At 26.5% G+C, this 22,073-nt stretch overlaps 2 protein-coding genes across 4 annotated transcripts in view; both read right to left on the bottom strand.

Annotated features, from left to right (window-relative positions):
• The window catches only part of LOC100215312 (uncharacterized), a 15,521-nt gene extending 8,201 nt beyond the window's left edge, over positions 1-7,320 (bottom strand). Inside the window, exons 1-2 of the mRNA XM_065799478.1 lie at positions 7,070-7,320; positions 6,786-6,894 (exon numbers count right to left, since the gene is read on the bottom strand). Coding sequence (XP_065655550.1) covers positions 6,786-6,894; positions 7,070-7,193 — 233 coding nt within the window. The 5' untranslated portion in view covers positions 7,194-7,320. The remainder of the gene's footprint in view (positions 1-6,785; positions 6,895-7,069) is intronic.
• A 608-nt stretch (positions 7,321-7,928) lies between these two features.
• Positions 7,929-22,073, bottom strand: part of LOC100198599 (phosducin-like protein) — a 31,686-nt gene continuing 17,541 nt past the window's right edge. The window contains exons 1-2 of one of the 3 annotated variants that reach the window (XM_065799474.1): positions 18,887-18,936; positions 7,929-8,857 (exon numbers count right to left, since the gene is read on the bottom strand). In XM_065799474.1, the coding sequence (XP_065655546.1) occupies positions 8,122-8,857; positions 18,887-18,921 (771 nt within the window). In that variant the 5' untranslated portion in view covers positions 18,922-18,936 and the 3' untranslated portion in view covers positions 7,929-8,121. Of the gene's footprint in view, positions 8,858-10,154; positions 10,387-18,886; positions 18,937-22,073 lie in introns of those variants that run through there. The other 2 variants (XM_065799475.1, XM_065799476.1) reach the window with 2 other exon arrangements.

Below are 22,073 nucleotides of genomic sequence, written 5' to 3'. Positions count from 1 at the left end.
TAATTTTGTTCAACCCCCCACCCCCACCCCACCCCACCTACCTCACATACAAAATGTTTTATTAAATATTGAAAAAGCATTTTTGAAATTAATAGACAAAGTTTTTAATAGAAGCACTATTAAAGTAAGCTATAGCTGTACCAAAAATATTAAAAGAATTATAAAAGGCCACAATCTGCCCTATGAATGGTAAATGCTTATCAAAAAACATTATTTACAAATGCATTGTATCCTCACATAACAACTCTGATTAAGAATTTATTGACTTAAACATGAAAAATTTGAAACTATTGCTCATTTGGATCAAGAAATTTACTAAACAAAAAATCTGAATTAATTGCTAAATGCAGACATGAAAATAAAAATTTCTTTTTAAAAAAACATGAAAACTAAAACTAAAACTAATTTAAACCAAACTAATTCTAAATAATTCTTTTCAAAATAATTTAATTTTTTAATTCTAATGCAATTCCTTTAACACTTTATTACTTCCTGGTTGTGAAAGATATTATATAACTAATTATTATGATTCCCAACTTTCTGTAAAATTTTCTCTATAATATGAATTTTTTGATGTTTAGACATTCTTTCTAATAGAACCTACTGATTGAGAAACAAGTTGTTGAAGAAAAAAAATAGATTAGGCAATTTTTGGCATCAGGTCTGCAAAAAAAATTTGACACAAAGGTTTTACCATAAAACATAGAAACGAGGTCGGCAATTTGTTAGGTCGGTATTGCCGAATGCCAACCTTAATTCCAAGGGCTGAATGTATATACATATATATTCAGCCCTCAATTTTGAATTTGGCACTGCCCAAATTTGAAATTGAGGACCTTTTTTTTTGGTAGACAGTGCTCAATACAAAAAAAGGTCCTCAATTTTAAATTTGGACCTTAAATTTTTTGGTAGACAGTGCTCAATACAAAAGTAAAGCAACTATATATATATATATATATATATATATATATATATATATATATATATATATATATATATATATATATATATATATATATATATATATATATATAATATATATATATATATATATATATATATATATATATAGATCTATAGTTTGTTGTCTTTGGGAAAAGCGGAAGGAAAAAAGTGATTCTTACGCCAACACATACGTCACTTTTAATTACTTTTGACTTTTGTCCAACATTTGCGTGTTGGACTAACGTAAAAACCATTAATTTAATTACAAATAAATCGTTTTTTAAAAAAAACCACAAAAACGCAAATTTAATTGACCAGAATGTTTTAAAAACATTCTGAATGTTTTTTAACAATATAAACAATGTTTTTATTTTTATTTTTTTTAATAAAATGTTTTTTTTTTTACTTTTTTTAATAAAATGTTTTTATTTTTTTTTACTCTAAATCATGCGCGGAGTGTTGCTACATCGACTATCTTATAGCCTGACTCGCAAGGGAGTGCTGCTACATCGACTGACAAATAGCCTGACTCGCAAGGGAGGGCTGCTACATCAACTGACAAATAGCCTGACCCGCAAGGGAGTGCTGCTACATCTACTATCTTTTAGCCTGACCCGCAAGGGAGTGTTGCTACATCGACTGAGGGTTTGGTTGGGGCAGGCAGTCTATCAATTAATAAAAAAAAATAATTCCGGTCTTGCATTTTAATTTTTACTTTTTGTCAACAAAATATGGAAAAAACTTTCGGACAACATCTACGGGTTGTGTATATATATATATATATATATATATATATATATATATATATATATATATATATATATATATATATATATATATATATATATATATATAGGGCTCGAATTAAGCGTATTGCGAATCGCGATTACTTTTCGCATCTTCGCGATTAGTTTTTTCTTAAAATTTGTTTTTTCGCGATCTTTCTTTTTTTCTTTTAGAAGATTGATACTCTATTTGCGAATATTTAGTGTTCTTTTACAGTATAAAACTGCAGTGACTTCTGTAACGATATATATTTTTTTAAAGCGGAGCATAAAGTAAAAGAAAGAAAAATAAAAGATTTAAAAAATCAATTAGCAAAAATGTTTAAATGCAGGAAAAAGACCGATTGTTTAAGGAAGGAAAAATTTATAAAAAACAAACGATTAAATACCTATTCGAATCAAGAAATAAAAGATTTTGATTGAAAAAAGAAATAAAAGTTAATTGATTGAAAAGTCACTTTCTTAACTCAAATTCTCAAGGGCTTTATTCTGATTTAGCTCATTCATTATGAACAAATTTAATGATATTTTTATAAGTTTATTTTGCAAAGATTAGTGGAAGGCAATATAGACTCTAAATAGTTATTAAAAAAAAACTTTAAAGTTTGTTAGTACACTTGCTAATTTTAAATTAATAGCAATAAATGGATGCAAATAAGGACCACAGATGCAGATTATCTACAGTTAAAAAGTGGAAAAAACATTTTAATTGCAAGCTAGAAAACAATTTAAATGGAAATGAAGTTATAAGATTAAGATGCAGTTTATGTAAACAATTTGAAAAACGGATAAGTCAAACAAAATTGTTTTCCATGACCTGGATCAAACCAGGAACAATATCAATAAAAAAAGATTGACTGGCATCGCACTTAAGCAGTGTGCAACATAAAGAGGCCACGCGAATTTATCAACAAACAATATTAGGTTCAGTTTCATTATCTAACCATGTTATTCATAATACTCTAATCTGGCGTGATTTATGTAAAATCGCTGTAAAAGACGCTGACTCGTTACGGAAAAAGTTTAATATTGCGTATTACTTGGCAAAACTTAAATCAAAAATCAAAAAAAGTATTAGATCGTAAAAGATTCTATTATTGAATGAAAAAGCAATAGATAGAAATATCATGGGAATTTGATAAGGTTACTTAGATAAGAAAACTTACTTAATAAGAATTTAATTATCATTCTTGTTTGTGATTGTGCGGGTTTTCGCGAAAATGTTAAGTTTTAATATTTTATCACAATAATGTATTTGTCATTTTTAATAGTTTGTTATAACTATTTCAAATTTATAGATTGTTTTGTTAGAGCTTTAAATAATTTTTTTACTGTTAAAAATTTACAGAAAATTAAATATTCAAGTTGTTTTAAACAGTTTAAAATATGTAAATAAAATAGAAAATGAAATAATTAGTTAAAAGAAGATTATATCGAGTTCATTGATTTTACAAAAATACAGCCGTTAGATTTAATGCAACATAATAATAGTAATAATGTAAATTATAACTAAAGCTACTTAAGAACCGTTGAACGTAAATGTTATGACATCTTATGCAAAAATGAGACTTATTATATATGTTATCATAAATAAGTTAAAATAAAAAATGCCCCCTCCCCTCCGGCAGGAGTGGAGGAGGGGTTATGAGCAACAAATAAATCGCGATTAGATTTTTATACGTTAATTCGAGCCCTGATATATATATATATATATATATATATATATATATATATATATATATATATATATATATATATATATATATATATATATATTATATATATATATATATATTTATATATATATATATATATATAATATATATATATATATATATATATATATATATATATATATATATATATATATATATATATATTAGAAGAGTAATTAAACAATTACAACTTAATTTGAAACACGACTTAGAACTTCAAGCTTTATGCAATCATCAGACATTAGGTAATCTCTGATGATCACATTAAGCATGAACTCCATCTCATGTTTCAAATTCCATTGTAGTTATTCCTATACTCTTCTAATATATATATATATATATATATATATATATATATATATATATATATATATATATATATATATATATATATATATATATATATATATATATATATATATATATATACTCATATGAATATATATATACATATACTCATATGAATATATATATATATATACTCATATGAATATATATATATATATATATATATATATATATATATATATATATATATATATATATATTCATACATACATACATACATACATACATACATACATACATACATACATACATACATACATACATACATACACACATATATATATATATATATATATATACATATATATATATATATATATATGTACATACACATATATATATATATACATACATACATACATACATACATACATACATACATACATACACACATACATACATATATATATATATATATATATATTATATATATATATATATATACATATATATATATGTATGTATGTGTGTATGTATGTATGTATGTATGTATGTATGTATGTATGAATATATATATATATATATATATATATATATATATATATATATTCATATGAGTATATGTATATGTATATATATATATATATATATATATATATATATATATATATATATATATTAGAAGAGTAATGGAATAACTACAATGGAATTTGAAACATGTATATATATATATATATATATATATATATATATATATATATATATATATATATACATAACATATATATATATATATATACAGGGCTTGTGACGAAGCGAGCGCGATCGCGCTCCGCTCGTAAAACGCGCCTGTAAACGGTATTTTCAAACGTTCTAGGCGCGATAAACAACGCTCGTTCAGCTTATAACGAGCGTATAAAATAACGAGCGTATAAAATAACGCTCGTCCAATAGTTCGGGATTATTTTTTTATTTTCATAAAATATTTAAAAAAGATTTTTTATTAAAGATATTCTATTATCAAAGCACTAATATAAAATATAAAAAGCACTACGTCGTTCTCTTTTGCACTAACACAATGAATGAGCAGTTTGAAGTCGTTAATAGTCACTAATTTCAATTATGGAATGTGCATGTGAAAACACAATGTGAATACAAAAATGCGCAAATAAAATAAGAATAGAAAATTAGAAAACCACTATAAGAAAATTGAAACTGCAGAGTATTTTTAATCTTGTGAAAATATCAAGTAAGATTTATTTGATTTATTGTTTGTAATATTCCACACATCGTTTATAATAAAAATAAATATTAACAATACAGTTCCTTTTAAAATTAATTTTTGTTTATAGTATAGGTTTTTTATTAACTATTATTTATTTTAACTCAAATTTAAAACGATTCTGTTGTTTAGAATGTTCGCAATCGCATTCGAAAAGGAAACAAAGTAATGACGTCAACATTTATTAAATGGAAAGTTATTATTCTAATTTATTATTATTTCAAATTATTCTTGTGTTATATTTTTAAGATAAAAAAAACGTAATTTAAAAAAGAAATTTTAGAAAAAAATTAAATAATTAATTTGAATAAAAAATATTAAGAAATATAAAAACCATTAACCGTTAATTAAGTTTACAGCGTAACATTTTAAAATACATATATCAAAACAACGAATCAAAACTAAGTCACTAAATTATACTTCAATACAAAATCAATAAGAAGTTGCGTTTTTGTTTGATATTATTTTTTTATAACATAAATAGTTAAAAATAAAATTGCGATCTGACAATATACAAGAAGTTTGGAAGTATAAAAGTGTGATACTAATACAATAATGAGTGTGATACTAATTCAAACATTTTTTGACAAAAGAATTATGTAACAAATAAAAAAAGATATAAAAAAATAAAAAGCTTTTTATGAGCATCGCCTTCAGCAATTTTCATGATCGCGCTCGCCGACGTTATTTCGAGCGCACATAATCACGCTCGATGAAAACGTATTCTAATTTTACGAGCGCAATATAACATGCTTGACGATTTTCTTCATCACAAGCCCTGTATATATATATATATATATATATATATATATATATATATATATATATATATATATATATATATATATATATATATATATATATATATATATATATATATATATATAAATGTATATATACAACCCGTAGATGTTGTCCGAAAGTTTTTTCCATATTTTGTTGACAAAAAGTAAAAATTAAAATGCAAGACCGGAATTATTTTTTTTTATTAATTGATAGACTGCCTGCCCCATCCAAACCCTCAGTCGATGTAGCAACACTCCCTTGCGGATCAGGCTAAAAGATAGTAGATGTAGCAGCACTCCCTTGCGGGTCAGGCTATTTGTCAGTCGATGTAGCAGCACTCCCTTGCGAGTCAGGCTATAAGATAGTCGATGTAGCAACACTCCGTGCATGATTTACAGTAAAAAAAAAAAAAAAATAAAAACATTTTATTAAAAAAATTAAAAATAAAAACATTGTTTATATTGTTAAAAACATTCAGAATGTTTTTAAAACATTCTGGTCAATTAAATTTGCGTTTTTGTGGTTTTTTTTAAAAACGATTTATTTGTAATTAAATTAATGGTTTTTACTTTCGTCCAACACGCAAATGTTGGACGAAAGTCAAAAGTAATTAAAAGTGACGTATGTGTTGGCGTAAGAATCACTTTTTTCCTTCCGCTCTTCCCAAAGACAACAAACTATAGATCTATATATATATGTTATATATATGTATATATATATATATATTATATATATTATATATTTGTATATATACTATATATTTGTATATGTATATATATATATATGTATATATATATATATATATATATATATATATAAATAAATATATATATATAAATATATATATATATATACTCCAGTATTAAGTTGGAATTTTAAATACACAAATATAGTATGTATGTATTTAAGTGTATGCATGCATGTTAGAACATGCAATTGTATATATCTTTATTAAACAAGAAAATAATAATAATTCAATTTTACACTAATTCCCATCGATTAGCTGAAAACATTAAATGAACTGCTTTATCATGAAGCTCATCTTTTTTGGTAATATAACCATTTATTATTTGGCCAATAGCAGTTGATCTTTCTAAATTAATAAAAACTTTTAACATATACAATACAGAATAAGAGTATCTATAAAAATTGTTTTAAGAAAACAATTGTTTTTTGTTGATTTTTGATTGTTTTTTTTAAAAAAATCATTTTTATATCAACTTCCAAATGTGAACACATAAATAGGATCTTTAAAGATAAATATTCACCTGGAAATCTCCAAAGCTCAGTTTTTTTGCCGAGACTGTTTAAATAATCAACTAACAGTCGGCATTGTGTTGATTTTCCACTTTTATCACAACCTTCAAATACCACAAATGCTCCACGTCCCATTTTGAAAAACGATAAAAAATTTGCTTAAAAATTCAAATTTTTGTCATGTTAGTTTCCAGTTATTAATGTAAATTAGATACTTTGAAATGCTAAACTAACTAGCTTTTAAAAGATATAATAATACATTTCATTATGCTACAATACATTTAAATGCTACTACACAACTTTATAAAATACAAATTCTCAGACTTGCCAATATCCTATAGTTTTCACATATAAGAAAAGTGCAAATAATGAGAACTCTAATTTCAAAGCATTAAAAAATTATAGAAAAAGAAATCCCAAATTCATTATTAAAGCAAAAATTTAATGTTTTGAAATATTTTCTCAAAATTTTATGTTTATAGTTTAAAAAAGTTAATACACACTATTATGTATTATGATTCATTCCAATTTATTATATACAATCAAATAAAAACTTTACTAATATTGCCTCAAATTTATTAACTGGTGTTAACATACTATCAAGAGCAGATTTAAAAAATTGTAAAACCTAATGAAATATGATTATGTATCTGATAAAATAAGGTTGTGAATCCGACAAAATAGGGTTGCATATTGATTGATTTGTGAGAAAAATGCCTTATTTTTGTAGAAACTAAATTTTTTTTAAACATTTTAATACGAACTAAAAAACAATACTCATAGTTTAATAGCAAAGCAAAGTGCAAACATAAAAAAAAAATTTGTTGCATAACAAATCTATCAAAAAACTTTAAATGCAGATTATATATTTACTTTAGAAAAACTCAAAATATCAACTCACACATAAATAACTATGATTTAAAAAAACTTAAATTATCACACTTAACTATCAATTTAAAAACACTTAATAAAATAAATATTATTGATTACAGGTTTACAATTATTCAATTTAAAATTTATTAAAAAGTAAAACTTATTTTAGTATAGCAAAACTAAATGCAAACTATGATTGAAACTCAGTTAACATATTAGAATCTAGCAAAAAATTTTCCACATCTGAAGGGTGAAAGTCAGTGTCAAGTTTATCTTGCATATTGAAAAAATTACCAATCAAATTTCCATCTTTATAAACTTGTATAGTTGGAAGAGCTTTCATCTGAAAATTTAAACTCAGTCCAGCTTTTTTTGCTAAAACTTTTGTAAATTGAATGTAAGGATATTGTACGGCTAGGTACTCAAAACATTTATTCATGGTTACACATGCACTAACTTTAGGATCATAAAGATGAACAACAAGTATTTCATCCTTGCAAGGATTTTCTATTTTTTCAAGTAAATCTTCTCCACTCATATCAAACAATTTTGAATACTTGGTACCATTATTTTTTGATTCTTTTTCTAATAAATGAAGCCGTTTTTTGTGGTAGTTTTTCAAAAAATCTTCATCATCATCATCAAAACTGCCATTTTTAATATCATGTTTGTTAGGTTCCTCCTCAACATTTGCAAATTTATTTGGATCTGCAATAAATGATTTTTTTTTAACTTCTTCAATGTACTTTAATTTACTTACCTCTTTTTCATGTTCAACCACTGCAGAATGTCGTCGATAATCTGCTATGACACCCTTAGGACCAGTTTGAGGAGCTGTTGAAGAATAACTATATCTAGTTAAATTCTTTTCTTCTTCATTTTCAAGATTTTCCATGGATTGGATATCAAAATTTGTGATAATCAATCTAATTAAATAAATAAATTAAATATGTAAACAAGTTTAAAAAAAATGTTCTATGGAGTAATATTGATTATTATAATAAATATTTACTAAATATAAAACATAAATATAATAATATTTATACTAAATATAATAGTATTAATACTAAATATAATAATATTTATACTAAATATAATAATATTTATACTAAATATAATATTTATACTAAATATAATAATATTTATACTAAATATAATAATATTTATACTAAATATAATAATATTTATACTAAATATAATAATTTTTATACTAAATATAATAATACTTATACTAAATATAATAACATTTATACTAAAGATAATAATATTTCTACTAAATATAATAATATTTACTAAATATAAAACTTGCATTTGTTTGGTAATTTTTTAAAAACAATAATTTTATTTAGAGGTTTATTTTTTATTACAAAAAGAGAGTGTTGCAAATCTTTTTTTTTTTTTATTCATTGCTTTATTTTATTACAAAAAGAGAGTGTTGCAAATCTTTTTTTTTATTATTCATTGCTTTATTTTATTACAAAAAGAGAGTGCTGCAAATCTTTTTTTATTCATTGCTTTATTTTATTACAAAAAGAGAGTGCTGCAAATCTTTTTTTATTCATTGCTTTATTTTATTACAAAAAGAGAGTGCTGCAAATCTTTTTTTATTCATTGCTTTATTTTATTACAAAAAGAGAGTGCTGCAAATCTTTTTTTATTCATTGCTTTATTTTATTACAAAAAGAGAGTGTTGCAAATCTTTTTTTATTCATTGCTTATTTTATTACAAAAAGAGAGTGTTGCAAATCTTTTTTTTTTATTCATTGCTTTATTTTATTAAATGATAACAATCAAAAAAAAATTTATATATTAAAGCAAAGAAATTATTGCTGTCATATCAATTAAACATATTTGTATAGTATATACAGATGTGCTTTATTGAGATGACTGTTGATCACACACTTGACAATATTTTCGGCTAAATCTTATTTCTTATTTCTAAATCTTATTTCTTATTTCTAAATCTTATTTTAGTGTATTTCTTCAAAAGTTTTAACATCAAATTGAAGTTTCTTGAGGTTCGTAATTTATGTTCACGAATCTTTACAGGGTTTATTTTGTCAACTATTTTGATTGTTTACATACATTGTTTGCCTAGTTAAAACTTTAGCCAATATTATATATTAACCAACATTTTTTACGAAAAAACATATTATATCCATTCGTATATATTTCATATTACAACTGTCAACGTATCATATAATAATTGATACATATGATTACCGTGCATACTTATATGCGTCAATCAATAAATCTACTTTTAAGCTTGGTTTCCAATAATTGCAGAAATGCTGGACAACAATTGTTGTAGAATTTGGTTACTTCTATATTTCTGTAACAATCGTTTTGCAAAATAAATTTTGTTGTATAACCAACGTTAAGTTGTGCAGCCAAAGTTAAAAAATCTTTTTGTTACATAACAGAGCCGTCGGGCAACTTCGGCATTCGTACAAAACTTAGAAACTAAACTTTATTTTTTTTACGCGTCAGCCGGTCATTAAAAACTGCGATGCTGATTATTTTTATTTCGCAGTACTTGAATCTCAAATGCAAAGTATCTTAGAGGAGGCTGAATAAGTGCGAATTTCATAACTGCGAATTTGCATAAGTGCGAAGCAGTTGCAAAGACTGGCATAAGTGCGAATTGGCACAAGCGCGAACTGCCATAAGTGCGCCGAAAGAATTTGCAAACATTGGCATAAGTGCGAACTGGCATATGTGCGAATCAATTGCAAAAATTTGGCATAAGTGCAAACTGGCACAAGCGCGAACTGGCATAAGTGCGCCGAAAGAATTTGCAAGCATTGGCATAAGTGCGAAACAATTGCAAAAACTGGCATAAGTGCGAACTGGCATAAGTGCGCCGAAAGAATTTGCAAACATTGGCATAAGTGCGAATTGGCATAAGTGCGAACTTGCCAATTCGCCACTTATGCCAATTTGCACTTATGCCAATGTTTGCAAATTCTTTCGACGCACTTATGCTAATTCGCGCTTGTGCTAGTTCGCACTTATGCCAGTTTTTGCAAGTGATTCGCATTTATGCCAGTTCGCGCTTGTGCCAGTTCGCACTTATGCCAGTTCGCACTTATGCCAGTCGCACTTATGCAGATTCGAAGTTATGAAATTCGCACTTATTCAGTCGCCCCGTATCTTAAGTCTTAAAATTCAATACGTCTTAACTCCAGTACGTCTTAAAAAAGTCTAAAAAACGTCTTGAAAAACACACGGCATCTTAATCTATAAACAACGTCCTTCAGACGTCTTGAAGTCTTTTACTCGTCTTCGAAATATCTTTTTGACGTCGTTCAAACTTCGAAGTTTTTTTCTTTATTTCTTAAATAGAGATTATTTTGTTCTTTTGACTTAAGCAATTTCTTTCCGGTATTATAGTGTTTTTGAAAATTTAAAATTTATAAAAATCCGACCCATATGTTTATGAAGACCCCCGTTTTATTAAGTTCTAGAAATATTTCCGACCCTCTCCTTTATTATGATCCTATAATATGAAATACTTCATTTTCAAGCCTTTATACTTGTTTTAATCTTATACTGTTATATCTTACTTAATGTATAATATTATTATATATATTATTGTTATTATAATTCTTATTACAATATTTTTTACTCAGTTAAAAACGACAAAGAATATTAACTGGATACAAAATGGTAATATCAAGCAATGCCAGGTTTCTATTTGTTTTTCAATTTTTAAGTTTTTTGTTTACGGTTTTAACTTTTTTTAACTACTATGTTTACAGCTACGGTAGACTTTCTTGTCAAACATCTATTCCGAAGTTGCTCTTCAGGTCCGCAGACATAAAAATTAATCATTTGTAAGACTACAGCCCCAACCAAAACTCTCGTTCGATGCATATACACTCATCGCGTCTACTCCTATTCAAGTCTGTTGATGTATGTACGCTCCGCTGTGTCGAGCTCTATATATCCACTTAACGCCAATAAATCCGTTAGCAAACGCAAAGAATTGACGTTTGGGGTTAACAAGTCAGCCAACCGATATATATATATATATATATATATATATATATATATATATATATATATATATATATATATATATATATATATATATATATATATCAGGGGCGGATCCAGGATTTTTATTGACTATAGCAAAAAAAAAAAAGGTCCTCGCTTTTCACATTTGTCGACAGTACGAAAAGTTCAAGTTTGCCGTCTGTACAATATGATCTACATATGCCGATTTAAAAGAGCTAAATTTGCAGACATAATGAAAAAAAATTCATTGATAGGGGGTGGGGGAGGGAATTACACACCATTTGCACCAGCCTTAGATGTACAGTGGCTTGTAGTGATACATGAGGTCCCCTACCACTGTTTTCTTCTTTCGTCCGTTTAGAGCGGAAGAACGTTACCTGATTTACGCGACGTTAAAACTATCTAGTTAAACTGAATACTTTTTAACGAAATGATAGCTTTTTATGATTTTTAATTATGACTAAAACCCTAAACGAACCCTTATTCTCAGTCGATGTATTTAAATTTAAATTCTTGGTATTCCTATGTATTTAAATTTTAAGTTCTTGGTATTCCTATTGCCAGTCAATGTATTTATGCCAAATTATACAAAAAACATTATCATATAAATTTATCTATATATTTAAATTAACAAAATATTTGTGGCTGTTAAAATATTTTGGTCTGCAAAAAAATTGGAGGTCAATATTTGAAAATGAAAACGACAAATTTAATCAAAATTTGTTTAAAATTCAATTTTTTTTATTTAATCAAAATTTGTTTTAAAACACATACTTTATTTAATGGCTTACCTTATAAAATATCTGAAAATTAAAATAGACGATTTATATAAATCTATAAAAACAATTTATAAATATTTTCATATTTTTAATAATATACTTCATTACTTCATTACAATAAACTTTTTGTCAAATAATGAAAAAAAGAAACAGGTTTCAAATCAAATAAAAAATAGTAAATAAACGTTTTGATAAAAATATATTGCTTTAAATAAATAAGGAATGCTTTTAAAATCCCAAAATAGCAAACTGCAGGCATATTATAATGAACAATGATACAATCAACAAATGTCAGCAAATAATAAAAACAAAAGTGTCAATGAATAGATGTCAACCTAACAAGACAAACTTAATATGGTCGTTCTTTGTTTAAAACAACATAGTTTTATGTTTGATTTAGGTGTAGAAAGTTTTCAGTTTTTTATAAATGAATATAGGAAAGTATATTGTGATGATAACACTCAATTTCAATTAAGTAATGCATCAAAGCATAAAAGTATTGAATATGGAAGTCAAATAGACTTTATCTTTAATCAAATTGAAGAAAAACTATTAAACAGTATTGTCAAAAGGACATTTTAATCCACCTATTTCAAATGATTTTAGATATTGACCAAAGTTTAAAAAAATAAAACATTATACTGGCAAAATTTCATATTCGTTAAGCAAATCATAATTTCAAAATACATGTTAATGTAAACAAGAGACTTCTTTGGTTTCGAAGAACACTTAAAAAATATGTCTTACGATACTTTTCTTAAATTTCTAAATTCTGTTTCAAGTAGTTCTGTAACAAATTTTCCTAACATAACATATTTCTAACAAAAGTGTTTCTCTTAATAGCGTTTTAATCAGCTAGATTATTTCTTCACATGAATAATTTGCAAAATGGCTTGTGACACGCGTTGATATTTTATGCCTACATAATGCTGTATCGCCAAAATCCAAAACAAACATTCTTTGTTTATCATTTACATCTCTGAGGAAGCTTTTTGATCATTATTGAACCTAAAATATATGCCCACACTTTTTAGATTAAAAGTTCTCCATTATGTAAAAGCAAGTTTAATAAAATCACCAGTCTTGTTAACGCTTAGTAGAAGTTTTACGTTGATTAAGAAGAAAATTGTAAGTATTATCAGAAAAAAAAGGTTTTGCTTTTTGAGCCCATTATTTTGTATGCTTTTGATAACGTAGACAATACTCAAACAACAAAAGAGTTCTATCTGTAGTTAACATTAAATGTTAAAGTTAGATTTTTATCACATAGATTTTTATCTCAAAGAGCGCAGTGACCTTATACTGCGATACAAAGTTGGTTTTCATTTAAAATAGATTGAATTTTGTATTCATCAACTACAGTCTTTCTCATCAAACTTTTCTCAGCATTATTTCTAATATATTCTCAGCATATATTCTAATAAAAAATGACTTGTTTAAAACCCCAATTAATAGAAGGCTATCCGGTACGTTAGTACTTTTTACAAACCGCGTTGCAAACCCTTATATAAACTAGCGCACGATGTAATTGATGACCTAAAGTGACTCTTTTAATAGTCATCCTTCATCAGTATTAAACTTTTTATGAATAAGTTTTTTTTGTTTATTGTAATGAATAAATAAAAATCTAAGATATTTACAAATATCTTTACAAGAAAATCATGCTTTACAAGTTTTTGGGCAATAGAAATTCAGCTCAGATTGCCGCTATAAAACTATTAGCAAAGCAACCACGGGCTATTACTGCTACTCTAAAGCTGTTACTTTAGCATCAGTCAAAATATAAACCCATGATTATCTGGTAACTTGTCTTGGCTATTCTAAACAGAATTTCTGGCAAATCAAATGATGATAGCGCAATGAACCTCAAAGTGCAGTTTTTTTTCCATAAGTTCCCCGAACATATGCTTAAAAAAAATGTATTTAAAGTTGCACGTTATCACTTTGTTTAACAAACTCATTTTAAAATTAGGATTGTGAAAACCGTTTCATTAAGATTTTCATTCATCTAGTTAAAAGATCAAAAACTGGTAATATATATATATATATATATATATATATATATATATATATATATATATATATATATATATATATATATATATATATATATTGATTTAAAAAAAAGAATTATATAAATACATATATATATAACTTTTTTTTAAATCCATATATATATATATATATATATATATATATATATATATATATATATATATATATATATATATATATAAAATAGTGACCCTATAGGGTTACTATAGAACAATAGTATCAATTGTACATACATGTTGAAAATAAACTAAATACAATTCTGTCGTAAGATGACAAAAAAATAGTTTTTGTAAAAAGTGTTTTCTATATTTTTTTCAAAAAAGTGAAGGAAACATTTTTTTTGCTCAATTTTTAGTTGATAATTCTAATCAGTGAATGGTTATATGTTGCATAAGTGTCCAGTAATACAGATGCGGCTCATGAAAATATGAATGTAGTGTAAAGGTATAAGGAATAAAAACAGAGCCATTAAATAGTATAGTTATACATGGGTTTAATTAAAAAGTACGCATGCTTATAGGGGCGTCAAATTGCTGCTATACCCGAGCGTCATGAAAGCTCTCAACAGCCCTGTTCAAAGGTAAGGATTTCTAAGAAGCATCAAGTTTTTATGATACTTTTCATATAGAATAAAAAAGAGATGAGGAATCTAATGCAATGGAAAACCTTTTTAACATTTGTGCATATTTTTTTAGTTGTCAGTTTTTAAAAACTTTAAGGTCAAGTTATTAAAAAAAACATTTTTTTTAAAAGTTCCTAGTGAAAAAAGCATAGTCTTTCCTCTATTCAAACCAAGTATTTATTATTGTTTTCTTGAAGAAATGATACTTAATACTTTGTTTAGAATTTATGTATGTTATGTTTTTTTTTTCATCGCGTATTTTTTTGTTTTGATTTTTGCGCTTGATTTTTGGTGTTTTCTTATTTTATTTTTGTGCCAAAATTCATAACACATAACACAACTAATTTTCAATACAAAAGCACGAAGCGTTTTGTTAAAACTAACAGTTTTTCCAGTACAAAAAATGCAATACCTTTGGATCCACTTAACTTCTAAAGTTGAATAACCTCCCCTTTTTAGTCGTTTCAAAGTAACTTTAATCGTATACCAATATGTCGACAAAACAAGTCCTCTGGAATGGCCAAGAACAACCTCATATGAATCAATCTTGGTTCTAAGACAAGTATTGAATTCTGACAACTATTTCTTAATTTATTTTTAATAAAAAATAATATATTACAAGAAGAAATGATTTTTGCAATAAATCTTATTACTGACACAACTGTATTGTCCATATTTACTAATATGAAATCATATTTACAGAGAGTAATATTCTTTTGAAAAATCTTTTTGCTTGCGCTACCTATGGAGCACCAGCAATGGTAAGTCACCATCGTGGACTTGTTGCTTTTTTAAAGGCTTAAGTGTTAAGTGTTTGATGTATTCATTGTGTGGTGCACAGGCAAAGTCTTGTAAAAAAAATGTATGCGAAAGTCATCATTAAGTATAGTAGTTCGAGCTGTAAATAAAACCTAATGCCGAAAATAAAATGTTTTGGCAGCTGCGCCAGGATAATATAAAAGATTTTATAAAATTACTTTTCCACACAGAAGTTCAATAGCTATCAAAAAGTGCATGTAAAATACGCTTTTAATAGTAGCAATGAAACGACTCTCCGCCAACAATTAATAGTTGTAAATGAGAATGCCTTTTATTTGGCAGATATGTTCAAGATATTTAATAAAATTAATTTACAAATCCAAGGCACTAATAAAACTTTTATAAGTTGCTAAAGTTTTGTGTCTTTATTTATTGACAAGCTTGAACTTTTCCGTTGGTTTCTACTAAATATCGGTCAGTAAGCATTAAGTTTTCATACTATTATAGTGGACTAAAATATTGTATTTGAATGCTTTAATTTTCTGTAACTCTGCTTTATAATTTGTTTAAACACAGGTGGGCGGTTAGAATATTTTACTATCTATTGAGGTAAAAAAGTAGGAGGTAAGTATGAAATGGTTGACTTTATTTTATGTAATTTCCTATTTACAGAAAAATAGTAGATGGCATAAGAGACGCTAGCTCTTTAGAGCAGCGCCCATTATGGTATTTATAGAAAAAAGAAAGAAAAGCAACATTACAATGATGTGGTAATGGTTGAAGCTTGGCTGCAAGAGCTAATCCAACTATGTTTACTATGCATTTTTGCTTCTGATCTAAAAGAGAAAGGAAATCATTTGAAAATCCGCTAAAGGTATCGCAACATTATTCCATACAAGAATGGGTTTGAGATTTATATAGAGAATTAAAAAATAGAATCGGAGTAAGAAAGTGCCACGTTAAAGAGATCCAACCTTAGCAGATGCTAATTTTGCAATGGATTTGATGCACGTTTCAAAGAAATATTGCAAGTAAGAGTTAATTCTACAAGACGAAAGGTATATGACTCATCGAGTACATTACCGTTCATAAAAATAGAAAACCTAGATTGTCGCGATAAACTGAAAAATTGAGTTTTATCTAAGCTAATGTTTACCAGCCACTAAGAGCCCCATGTTGATGCGGAATTGGGATCCTTTTCAAGCTCAAATGCCCCCTCAATGCAATCAAAGAGTGTTAGCTTCTTTTCAAGACAATAGAAAATGTAGTATCATCAGCGAACAATGCAACCTTTGATGTGGGATTTTCAAGGTGATCTTTAATTTAAACTAAAAGAAATAAATTGCCGAAGATCAATTTTTGAGGGACTCCTGAAGTTACAAGAAATAAAGAAAACTGCTGTCTATTGAAATAAATTTACAATTGGTAAGGAAGGATTTCATAATCTTAAAGATGTGGAACAAGCCTATCTCCATATGGTTTGTCTTTGCAACATTTCTATACGATGTTACACCCTCACCTCCTAAATAATGAAAATTGCACGCAATGATTTCGTAAAAAAGAGAAAGAAATGTTAATTGATTTAGTTTATTTTATATTTGTTAAAGGTTAGTTCGCTTTATCTAAGAAAATGTTCAATTTCATTGAATCGGCATATGTCATATAACATATTATGGTTTAATCCAAAGTTCTTTATACCTTTAGAAAATTTCTTTAAAAGAACAACAACTGCTTTCTACTTTTATAATTTGCCATAATAAAACTTTTTTTACATAAATTTAAAGTAGACTCTTTTCTCTTCGCTTAACTATCAACATCTAAACACATTACTTTGCTTTACAACTCTTACAACTCTGGTTAAAATGTAGTTTTATACAAACCTCAAAAAATAAACAATTATTTAGAATTAAGCTTTTAGCATAATGCATAAAAAACAAACTTTGTTGCAACGAACTTCACTAAGTTTATTAAATTTATACGCATGAAATCAACTAACGCATAATTTTTTTTACTTATTTTTTGTTATTTAAACCTTGTTATGTTTTATATTAGGGGCGGATGCAGCATTTTTTTAGGTTTGCTAACTTCCAGAGTAAACTGCAAAGATTTATATGCTTATACTTACGTAAAATAAGAGTACTTTGCTAAACTTTGCAATGATTAAAGCCTAGTAATAAAAAGCCCTAAAACTTTTGCGATACCTGCGTAAAAGCAACAAGTCGATAAAATAATTTTTTATTATTCTTAACTAAGTCTATATTCATTTATAAATTTTGAATGTTATAAAATAAAATTTTAGAGTTCAAAAGTTATAGTTTGACCAAATTTGTAGTTCCCTTAAAATGAAAGGGGCTAAAGCCATATATGGTCATTATTTGTTGCTCTTGCGTTTTTGTTCCCAGGTTTCTATCATTGCAACTTTTTGTAAAGCATCTTTATTTGACATAAGTATAAAGATATATAATTTCAAACATCAAAAAAAAAATAAATGTAAATCAAAACTATTACGCTATAAAGTAAAATGCAAAAAATCAAACCATAATAAAATATAAATAAAGCAATATAATTTTCAATGTCTTTGTTTAAAACTATGAATTAGTACTATTAACGACGCCACGTATAGCAAGTTATTATTAAACTTTGATTTTAAACCATTTTTTATCGGTTTTATAATCAATTTCCAGAAATGATATCCAGTATTTGAAAAAATATCCTACCTTATGTTTTTATATGAACAGCTTGCAAATACCATATGCGTGGATTCTAGGTTGTTAGAATTATATTTATAGTTAAATCTGAAAATTATATTGTCCCCAATGCTGCGATAAATATATAATTCTACGTTAATAACAATAACCACTTAATAACTTACTTTAAAGATGTAAGAAAAATTGAAAACGGCTGCAACTTTTTTTTATTGTAATGTCTTTTTGTTCTTAAAGTTTTAAAAAAAGAAGATTTTTTATTTTTTTATTGAAACTTAGATCTGAAATAACTTTTCACAGAAAACAATATTTGAGAAGATTTAAGACTGTTGTACTTATATAACTTATTACATCAGTTTTGTTTCATGTTTGGAACTAAAAATTTTGCGCATGCGTATAAATTTCAATTTTTAGAAAATTCTACAAAACACCTGCACCATGCAACAATTAGATGTTCAGATTTTGTTTTCCTATTGATGCATGTCTGAATTACAATTTTTCAGTAGTGTGCCGAATTTATACACAATCTTTAAAACTAGATTAATGCAAAACCGAAAAATTGTTTTTTAGTTTGTAATTTTCATTGTTTTAAGTCGTTTAAAAACACACCTGGTTCACATTTTATTGTTATAAAAATAAATACTATAGGATTGCAAAGATTCTTTAAAAAGCAAAAATTTAAAGTTAAAAAACAAGACAACGGCACCTATAGATATATATATATATATATACACACACAAACACACACACACGCACACACACACACACACACACACACACACACACACACACACACACACACACACACACACACACACACACAGAGTTAATTCTTGGTAAGTCGAGCACTGGTAAACTCGAACTTTTATTATCTCGAACTGTTTCATTTGGTCCTTTACTAATACTTATAATAGCCAGTTGCTATTAAAACTCTCTTGTTCTCGAACGAGAATGAGAACTTTTATATTAGAAAATTTTCGTACCTCGGATAATTCGAACTTCGTTAAGTTGAAACTTTTTTTGTCCCCTTTCTGCAAATTTATTGGGATAACTTGAACTTTTTGTATTGGAACTAAAGATATTGACATAATTAATTTCTTTTAAAAAAAAAGAAGTTATTCCATATAAAACATAAGTAACTTGTAACGTAATAATTTCTTTATTTTTTTGTTGTATTTAGGTCTGAAAAGAATAGATCAGATGTAAAATAATGCTATAATAAAACTATTAAAAGATAAATCAAATTAACTAATATCACATATTAGCCTAATTTCGACTTAATGGGAGTTCACTTTAGTCGAATATTTGTTTAGTCGAATCATTTTCCTCGGTCCCTGGATGGTTCGAGTTATATATGTATGTATATATATATATATATATATATATATATATATATATATATATATATATATATATATATATATATATATGTATATATATATATTAGGTGTAGTTCTTAATGAAGACTTTTCTTGGAGAAAAAAACCTTTGTAGAAGGGTTTAAAAAAATGATAGCTTAAATTTTTATAACCATTTTTTTTAAAAGAAAAAAATCAAAAATATTAAAAATAAATCAGGTTTATTATAACAAATTTTAAATTTCAAGTTTAATCTGGCTACATTTAAGCCAGGCTTACAAATTCCTTTTTTACAAACATGTGTTTTTTTTTTAAACTGCTGTACTTAATTGAATCAGTGTTTTTAAAATGGTGGATTTGCTCAAAGCGTCTTGAGCAAATCTACTCATTAAAAAAACTTTTTAACTTCGTGTTATGTTGATGTGATATGCAGGTAAAAAGTTAGGAAACTCTCCTTAAACTTAATCTTTTTGATAACCCAAAAAGTAGACAGTAGTAAAAAAGTTTTCCAAGACTTTTTTATTAGAAACCAAGCAAATTTTCCCAATCTAGAAATAAAAGTTTCCAAAGAGTTTCTTTATTTTGTTAATATTATCTAGGCTTCAGACCGTTATAATTGTAATTGTAAAAATTAAATACAATAACACATTACGATACAATAGTATTGTATTGTAATATAAGCAATAAAAACATTATTTATTGGGCACCAGTAAATTCAGATATTATTATTTGGGCACCAGTAAATTCAGAGGCGCCCGTGGCGCCTTATTTTTATCAGTCCATACATATATAAATTGTATTTATTTTGAGAAGTGAATCCAGGAAAGCCGAAGAAGTATTCGAGCAGCCGTGGCGCAGTGGCTAGAGTTCTGGCTCAGAATCCAGAGGTCCTAAGTTCAACGCCAGCTCTAGCCCAAAAAGAGACATTGGTACGGAAGGAGGCGTGAACTTCCTGTTAAATGCTCTCCCGCGGTGCTTTGTGATAAGACCGCAAGGACTTCTGTAAGCACCTAAAATAACTACAAAAAAAAATTACGTATACATAATAAATTAAGTATACATAGCGCCCGTGGCACTCGTTAGACTTGATTCACTTTGGCTTAAATCACTAGCACCTCTGGCACTCGTTTTTAGCAATTATTTACTTATGTATACATGACCGGCGCAAAGGGATGTGTGTGGGGGATGTGTGACCCTCCTCTCCTCCATTGATGAATTTTTCGTTCATTTAGTCGACAAATTTGACCCTTTTAGACAAGTCAGTGGCAAATTTAGAATGACAGTCGGCAAATGTAAACCAGTCAGTCGGCAAATTTTAAAAAACGATGAGCTTTTTTTTTGTTTTGTTGGCAAAACTGTAATGGCTAACCCCCCCCCCCCCCCTTCTCCTCCATCACGCGACTCTTACGCACGCCAGCCCTGTATATATATTTTATTTATTTTGAGATCAATAATATAACTGTTTAAAGAATAATATATATAGAATTAACATTATTTAAATTAATTCCAAATCATACAAATATATAATTTATTATATGTTTGTAATTAAAGAATTATTTACTTTGCGAAGTGAAATTTTTGATTCTTTTTTACTTAACATCAAAACTGATGTTGAAAGCTTTCACCGTCAAATTCTACTCTAGTTGATTAATTACATAAGAGCGTAAAAATAGTTTATTTTTATTGTTACAATTACGGAAATTAATGACCTTTGTGATTATATATTAGATTATCTAAGCATGCGAACTTCTATTATTTTGCAACTTCTATTATTTTGCAATTTTTTTTACATTTTCAGATTACTCATCACCTATCCAGTCCCGTACCGTTAAATTTTGTAG

This window comes from Hydra vulgaris, chromosome 06 (assembly GCF_038396675.1).
Source record: "Hydra vulgaris chromosome 06, alternate assembly HydraT2T_AEP".
In the NCBI taxonomy this organism is placed as follows: Eukaryota; Metazoa; Cnidaria; class Hydrozoa; order Anthoathecata; family Hydridae; genus Hydra; species Hydra vulgaris.
This window is presented reverse-complemented; position numbering and strand designations above follow the sequence as displayed.